Here is a 7,841-nt window from a genome sequence, read left to right as displayed (position 1 = left end):
CGGAAGAGGCGGGGCAGCGCCGTAGCTGCCGTTACCCGGGAGCGGATGTGACGCACGGTCGGTCGCTGTGCAGCCGTGACGGAGCGGTGCTGCGCCGGTGGCAGCTCCCGCAGCCATGGAGGCGCGGGAGCCGCTGCGGGACCTGCGCGGCGCGCTGCGTGCGGTGCTGGCACGAGTCCGAGGTGGGGGCCGGGGCCGGGCGGGGGCCGGGCCGGGCCGAGCCGACCCTCCGGTGGCTGAGGTCTCGCTCTGTCTTTGCAGAGGGCGAGCCGGGCGAGGGCCGCGAGCCGTTCGAGCTGCCGCGCTTCTGGGACGCGCTAGGTACGGGTGGGCGAGCGGGCGGGCCGCGCTGTAGGTGCCGGGCCGGGTCTGGACAGGGCCGCGGGGCGGGCCAGGGCGGGCGCTTTGGGCCGTGGCGCGGGCGGGGGTCCGCGGTGTCGGTGCGTGGCAGGGCTCTGGCTTGCAAGCGAGATCCTCGGCAGGTCTCCGGGCAGGGCCTTTGCACTCGCCCTCCACGCCAGGGCGTTAGCGTTGGCAAAGCGGTGGCCGGTGTCGAGCAGTTGTCACAACTAGGTTTTCAAAGCCTTTGGTCTCTGTTAAAGCCTCACGGCGCATCCTGGTGAAGGTGTCGTGGACCAGGACACAAAATGTGCTTGTGGATGTTGCTACCAGCGAAGTAAAAAAACTAGAAAAAGAGCAGACGTAGGACACACGCAACATGCATGGCACAAATACGCCATGGAATTTTTCTTTTTCTGTGGTGGGATTTAGTTTATGCCTTTGTATTGCTTGGAAGGAAGAAATGGTAATCAAGCAGTAGGACAAAGTAGCATCGGAGATGTTGCTCATCTAGCTGCTCTGATCTTTTATCTTTTACCCAAGTTACTTTCTGTTGTTTTGCTCCCACTGAATCCTTTCAAGGTCAGACATTCAAAGTAACGTCACAGGAAGCTACAAAGCTGAGTGTGGCATTCTCAAGGCCTCCACTGACTTCTGCAGAGGTGAGTGAAAGCCCCCACAGACTGTGCAACTGCAGCGTGTGTGGCAAGTTTCAGGTATCTCTTGGTTCGCTTGGCTAGAAAAAAGTCACTTGGTTCAGCGCAGGCAAGGGATGTCAGTATGGGCTATGCTTTGTAGAGTGTATTAATCCAATTCAAGAACTGCCCAGAGAACTAATTTCTGTAAGTTAGGGAGACATACCAAATAGAAGCATTCTTACATTCTTTTCTTTAACATCTACAGCTGGTTGCTGATAGAGACTAGATCTAACAGAGAATACGCAATATTTTTGCTGTTAATTGTGAAAAGTTTATCACAGCTGTGTTTGGAGGAGAAAAAAAAAGACCTCCAGTTCAGAATAATGAGCTAAGTGACTTCTTCCTCTCTGATGCATGACCACCACACCAGGGCGTGTTTTGTTACCAAATCATGAGGCGGCTTATGATGTATGCAGCTTGCTTACTGCATCTTCTTGTGCTGTATTTGTTTCTCAAGCAAGATGGCCATTACCATACTTCCCTTTTTTCAAAGCAATCTGAATGTAAGTGATTGCTTGTGAGACTTTTTAAATGCGGTGCAGCCATGCAGTACTCACAGTTAATCCTTTTGCCTATCTGTTTTCAGGATTGCCGGAAGTTGAGTGAAGATGTCCAAAGTGCCATTCTTGCAGTTGCCACAGTGTACTACTGGCTCCCCAAGGGCCAAGGTGAGATGGTGACAGCAGGGCAGTTACCACTATATAGGGTAGTGGTTCCTTCATCACTGTATAAGGTAACCCAGTATTTCAGAGCCTAATATGAGATCTGGCATCTACAGGAAAGCAAGTTATCATGAGTAGGTAGTGCCATTATCACCTATTCTCTAGACTTGTAACACGTTTGTGAGTGAACCACTTGCCTGTCTGTTCCTGCAGATTTCCATCTTTGAAAGAGTGATAATGTAGGAAGTTGTATAAATGGTTGAGCATTCATATTTATAAAGTGTTGAGGTCCTTGTCCAAAGTCCTTTTGGAACTGGGAAACACGTGGCTTCCTTCAAAATACCTGTAACTTCATTTATACAGTGTATCCACACAAACAGAGCAGTCTGTGTGTTCCATCTTTGGCAGTTGCTTTCTGTTGGTGCTGACTTTGTGGCAACTTTCTTGCTCTTTCTCAATCTCAACCAGGTACTACTCTTCGGAAGATGGTACGAGATGCTACCACTGAAGTAGTGGAAGGAATGATCCAACTCACGGAAACAATTCTCAGTGCTCCATTGGAGAGGTAGTAATTTTCCAGAAAAAAGCAAGAAAAAGTTACAAGTGTACTTGTTAGGAAGCAGCAAGTGCAAACTGCTTCCTAAGGGAAGGGGGGAGGCAGAAGCAGAGCACTGTTATGAGGCAGGAAGAGGCAGTGGCCTCACGAGCAAAGGCCCTGTCCCCCAGTATTTGAGTGAGCAGAGCAGTGGTGGTGAGGGTCATGAGGTTCAGTTGAGAGTCCAGATCATCAGACAAGCCCATAGCTATGAGGTCAAGCTGGAAAGTCAGGCCAGCAAGTCAGGATCAGGCCCAGGGCCAGAGAGAGTAACCAGCATCAGATACCATCCAGTGATTGCCCAGCATGTCCATTACAATGAGTTGGGTCTGAGGTCAAGGGAGGAAGGTCAATCAGTGGCTCAGGATCCAGGTCAGAATCAAGGGGGTATGAGACTGGGTGGAGACATAACTGCTACACAGCTGTGACGTAGCACAAACAGGGCCCAGTGCAAGAACCTGTTGTGGTTTAGAACCTGTTGTGGTTTAGCCCCTGTCAGCAACCAAGCACCACACAGCTGCTTGCTCACCCTCCCGCCCTGCCCTGCCCCCCCGCCACCCCAGTGGGATGGGGGAGAGAATTGGAAGGGCAAAAGTAACAAAACTCGTGGGTTGAGATAAGAACAGTTTAATAATTGAAATAAAATAATAGTAATAAAAATTGTAATGAAAAGGAGAATGACGAGAGAGAGAGAAACAAAACCGCGGGGGGGGGGGGGGGATGCAACCGCTCACCACCAGCCGACCAATGCCTAGCCAGTCCCTGAGCAGCGATTGCTGCCCCCCCCGGCCAATTCCCCCCAGTTTCTATACTGAGCATGACGCCACATGGTATGGAATAGCCCTTTGGTCAGTTTGGATCAAATGTTCTGGCTGTGCCCCCTCCCAGTTTCTTGTGCACCTGGCAGAGCACGGGAAGCTGAAAAAGTCCTTGACTAGCATAAGCCCTACCGAGCAACAACTAAAACATTGGCGTTATCAGCATTATTCTCATCCTAAATCCAAACCACAGCACTATGCCTGCTACTAGGAAGAAAATTAACTCTATCCCAGCCGAAACCAGAACCTCAGGGTAGAAGCATCTCCTAGGGTAAGGAAGGGCTGGCCCCCACTTCTAGCTTTCTTCACAATACTTCTTAACAGCACAGGAGCTGACCTTGTATCTAGCCAGCTAAACTCTTCAACTGAGCCAGCTAAACTCCTAGGAGGGTGGAATACACTCAAGGCCCTGACAGTACCCTCTTGTTCCAGTGGCTGAGTCAGGAACATTTGCCTTCATAGAGAGCAGGTTTTCGTCCTGTCTGTGGCAAGGAAAGATGCTGGGAGCAGGATTTCCATTAATGTGCTGGATAGCATTTGCTCTGTTTGGCAGTTTTTGCCCTTGGAGTGAACTGTCATATGCAATGATCGTACAACTTTATAAAGGTAGTTGATTGGACCACTTCCTCTCTTTACAGATTACATGCCACTGCCCTTACAGACTTCTGATTTGCATAGATTCTGAAATATAAATAATATTCCTAAGCACCCTGAGAGGCCTTTCGAAAAGGCTCCTGCTTCTTGTTCTAACGGATAATTAAACTCAGTAGGAGCCAGCACTTCTTGCTTTACGCAGACACGAGATACTAGTGAGAAGCTGGTTGGTGACGTCTTTCCAGCAAAGCTTCTACTAGCGTGCATCATCTTTGGTGCAGAAAATAAAAACACAGTCTAGCAGAGTCGTGTTATTGAGTCTAACTTTGGGGGGCCTTTGTTTCATTTCAGCTTGTCTCAGGAACAGCTTATATCAACTGGTGGCGTGTGGGAGGCATGTGAGCAAGTGTCCAACCTGCCACGAGGTGAGTATTGTATATGCAGAACAACAGAACTAGGACGTGTTGTCTTGGAATATCGATAACCCTTGCAAGGGGCATTCTAGCTAGTACAATGAAGGCTCGCTCATTCTGCAAAACCCATCTGGTTTTGAAATGTGTAAGCTTGGAAGCCAGGACAGATTCTTTGCGTGGCAACAATGCAGCTCTGAGCTCTGCAGAAAGGTTAATCCTATAATCTCAAGATCGAATGATCGCAAACCTGGATGAACATTGTTGCAAGCTGACTTGAATCAGTGCAGTGCCATGGTTTTCATCCTTTTGCTTTTGCAGATAACCAGGCAGCAGTTGTGTCAGCTCTGGCTGCATGTCTAAGTGTGGTCAAGGATGCTCTGGAGGAGATGGAACGTGTAAGGAAGCCCTTAAGCCTTTGAGGAACCTGCAGTGATGGATTTCAGGGATGGAACACAGGGATTGGTTTATATACAGGCTTTGATTTAAATTTGTTCTGATATGAGCTAAATTATTATATTATGCCTGGATCCTAATGAGTTTTTAAACTCAAGCCTGGTTTACTTTATATAAGTTTTCTGTAAAGCCATGTCCTGAATTGTGGGGTTGGGGGGTGGGGCAATTTAGGTTAATGTAAGAATGGTGTTATTTGCCAGGTTCTTGCTGTTTGCTCTGTTGAATTGGAGTGGGGGATTAGTTTTTCTTAATCCAGTCCTGCTAGGATTAACAGAATCTAGCAACGGAGATGCTGGTTGGAAAGAGATTCCTCCCTAAATTATGTGTATGATTTCTAGATTATGTTTTCTCTTTCCTCCTGGGTGTTGCTGGAATTGATGTTAGACTCTGGGTTTTCAGTGCATCTGTATTCTCAGGCTCTGGTGGAAGGCCAAGACCCTTACAGTGACATCATGGAAGATGAAGAGCTGGGCTTTCGCGGCAACAGAGATACGTATTGGTCAGAAGCTGACCGGAAGCTGCTTAGCTCCTGCATGGGATTAATGAAGGCTTCTAAAGCTTGCCTGAAGAAGGTCTTGGGTGTAGTGAAGGCTTATGGCAAAGCTGATTCTCCAGAGCAGATCGCTCAGCTGGATGATCTTGCAGACATTGCTAATGAGATCAGTCCAAGGTAAGCAGGTCTCTCCCCATGCTGCTTTTTGCTCCAGAGCAGTCCCTGTCTTTCTTGAGGTCTAGAGAATGGACTAGGAAAACCTTTATGATATTGAAGCTGTGAGCAGGTGGTGAAAGCAGGTGTGGTGGGAAGACTGTTATGGCATAGGCTGTTGAGAGTTGTGCAAGTTAGGAGAGGAACATATGTTGCAGCTTGGGGTGGAGCTGTGGCTGTGTCTCACTCTAAGGTGAGAGTGGCACACAGATGTCTGAGAAGGCAATGAGAAGCATCCCGTGGGTAGGACTGATGTCTCCTTGTCATGCACTGCCGTTCCTGACTTACATTCAGGGTGGGTGTTGGCTTTGACCAGGATCCATGAGTTGTGCTATCAGGACCTTTCTTCCATTGCTCCCCTCTCTTCTATTGTAGTGTTGATGAGCTGGCACTGAGCATGTATCCACCTATGAACCAGCTGGCTGTGCGACTCAATGTAAGTATCTGCAGCCTGCATGCGGGTCTACTCACTTGGCTGTAGAGAAGGGGAAGAAATCGAATTGGGGGGATTATGTGACTGTCAGGGAGAGGTGGGTGTTAGTGACTGTCTCAGTAACAAGTTCTTAGGAATGAAGAGTCCCCTTTGGTTTGTGAACACTTGGCTTCCTTCAGGTAGAAATGCATTCCTCATCTTTACTTCTTTGGGGAAGAGCATGGGCGCTTGAGCTTTGGCTCTGAAGTGTAATCCATAGAGACGTCCAATGACAGTACCTCAGGAAAGTGAGGTATAAGGCTGCTGATGTACTGCATGTCTACCTTCTTCCTTGGGTAATGTGGACTTGCTCAAATAAAGTTATCTAAATTAAAAATACGAATTAAAAATTCTCACACCGAGTATGGTTAAGCACTGAAACAAGCTGCTCAGAGAAGCAGTGGAATCTCCATCTTTGGCAATACTCAAAACTTGACTGGGCAAGGCTCTGAGCAACCTGTGTGAACTTTGAGGTGGACCTTGCTTTGAGCAGGAAGTTGTACCAGATGACTTCCAGAGGTCCCTTGCATCATAAATTAAGTACGTATCTTCTCATATCTGAAACTTTTTATTCTTAGTTCTGGTTTCGTGCCTTTGGCCAGTGGCTTGGTTTTTGGGGGGTGAAAAAGAAAGTATTGCTTAATATCAAATTGCATTACAGTCAGTGACTTGTAACTTCATGCCTTAATATCATTTACCAATTTCTAATAGGCTTATCTTTTTTAAAGAGAAAAGCATTTTAACATATGCTTTAAAAAACAGCCTGTCTTTATTTTCACCTGTCCCGGCCAGCAATAGGTTGGGAGACAGTCCCGGCATGGCAGTGATAGATAGCTTCCTTCTGCATCAGGATCTGTGGCAGTTTTACTCATTCATGGCTGTGTTGGGCATTTCTACACCCCGCTTTCTTTTCCAGTACTGCTGAGCCCCTTTTTTCCCATGTTTGGCTCGCTTTATTTCCCTTTTGTTTTTTCTAGGCTGCTAAGTTGGCCTCGGTGTTAAAGAAAGTCTTAGAGATTGCAAAGTGAGTATGAGTTACAGTTTTAGAAGTGTGTGTTCCCTGCTATGAAGGTTGATATCTTTCTGCCTCCTGTCAAAGATGACTCATTTCTAGACAGTAAATGCTGGCATTTTGAAATAATTATGTTATCCGGTCACAAAGGGATGGGAGTAAGAAAAGGACGGTAGGGATGAAAGTGGATCCCACTGAAGACACACATATGTGGTAAGATTTGGGGCTAGAGACATGGATGTGGGTTCTTCCTTGCTCAAAGCACTCTGGAGCTATAGCAGTCCTGTTTTAATGCTGTGGTAATTCAGCACTTCACAGTACCCATGTGTTGTCTGGGGGCATAGGTATAAGACACCCAGGAGGCTTTCCTAATTAATTTCCTCCACTTTTGCAGGACAAGCCATGTATGTCCACCATCAGAGGAAGGCTGGGTGCAGTTTCTAACTGGTGCCGTAGATCACAACATGAATAAAATCAAGAACTTCACACAGGGTCAACTTTAGCTCTTCCATGTCTACATGTGTTGCTGCCACTGGCTCTGGCATATGCTTTTCCAGTGAATTTTGCTGTTCTCCAGCTACTGGGAGAATGATGAGAACAATGTTTTTAGGAGAGAACTTTATTGCCATTTGGTAAAACTTTGCCAGGAAATTGCTCTTTGCCATTGCAGAAAGTGTCATTTTGCTTCGATTCCTGGGATGGTGCAGGGCTGCATTTTAATGCTGTGAATGTGCCCCATTCTTCGGACATTGCTACTACTACGGGGTTCAGAGAACAATAAAATATTGCTAGATTTGCATGAGTGGCTTTATCTGTTTGCAGGTGGCAGAGGATATATACAGAAGGAAAGGGTCTTGCTTCTTTTACAAGCAGCTCGATGAACCATTAAAAAATACGCAGCACTGCTGCTATTTCCTGTCTAACCTTAGAGACAAGTGAACTGTCTTCCTCTTTTCTATTTCCTCAGAAAGCAGTGGAAAAAATATTATTTACTACTTTACCAACATCAAGGATCTGTAGGGGGATAATAGTATATCTAGAGAAATGCTACATGTATCATCACTTTAAAGTTCTAGGAT

The 7,841-nt window shown here is 47.0% G+C and overlaps 1 protein-coding gene across 3 annotated transcripts; it reads left to right on the top strand.

Annotated features, from left to right (window-relative positions):
* Window positions 1-115: 115 nt before the first annotated feature.
* CCNDBP1 (cyclin D1 binding protein 1) lies at window positions 116-7,561 on the top strand. Of its 3 annotated transcripts, XM_075720951.1 has the most exons (11): window positions 116-182; window positions 262-321; window positions 922-1,001; window positions 1,624-1,705; window positions 2,168-2,264; window positions 4,058-4,131; window positions 4,438-4,514; window positions 4,989-5,242; window positions 5,654-5,714; window positions 6,728-6,774; window positions 7,157-7,561. In XM_075720951.1, exons 1-11 carry the CDS (start codon window positions 116-118, stop codon window positions 7,263-7,265), a joined length of 1,008 nt encoding a protein of 335 aa, XP_075577066.1. In that variant the 3' UTR covers window positions 7,266-7,561. The 3 variants fall into 3 exon arrangements, with proteins under 3 accessions (XP_075577066.1, XP_075577067.1, XP_075577068.1); XM_075720952.1 differs by lacking the exons at window positions 116-182; window positions 262-321 and adding an exon at window positions 1,243-1,540 and having other exon boundaries at window positions 968-1,001; XM_075720953.1 differs by lacking the exons at window positions 116-182; window positions 262-321; window positions 4,438-4,514 and adding an exon at window positions 1,243-1,540 and having other exon boundaries at window positions 968-1,001; window positions 4,972-5,242.
* The last annotated feature ends 280 nt before the right edge of the window (window positions 7,562-7,841 follow it).

The sequence above is a fragment of the Pelecanus crispus genome, chromosome 14 (genome assembly GCF_030463565.1).
Source record: "Pelecanus crispus isolate bPelCri1 chromosome 14, bPelCri1.pri, whole genome shotgun sequence".
Lineage (NCBI taxonomy): Eukaryota > Metazoa > Chordata > Aves > Pelecaniformes > Pelecanidae > Pelecanus > Pelecanus crispus.
Note: the sequence above shows the minus strand (reverse complement) of the source record. Positions and strands in the feature narration are given on the sequence as shown.

Excerpts from the sequence above, each read along its gene's own strand:
- CCNDBP1 (XM_075720951.1), top strand. The coding sequence starts at position 116 with ATGGAGGCGCGGGAGCCGCTGCGGGACCTGCGCGGCGCGCTGCGTGCG. Across the intron at positions 183-261 it reads GGTGCTGGCACGAGTCCGAG|AGGGCGAGCCGGGCGAGGGC; the intron begins GTGGGGGCCGGG and ends CTGTCTTTGCAG. Across the intron at positions 1,706-2,167 it reads CTGGCTCCCCAAGGGCCAAG|GTACTACTCTTCGGAAGATG; the intron begins GTGAGATGGTGA and ends AATCTCAACCAG.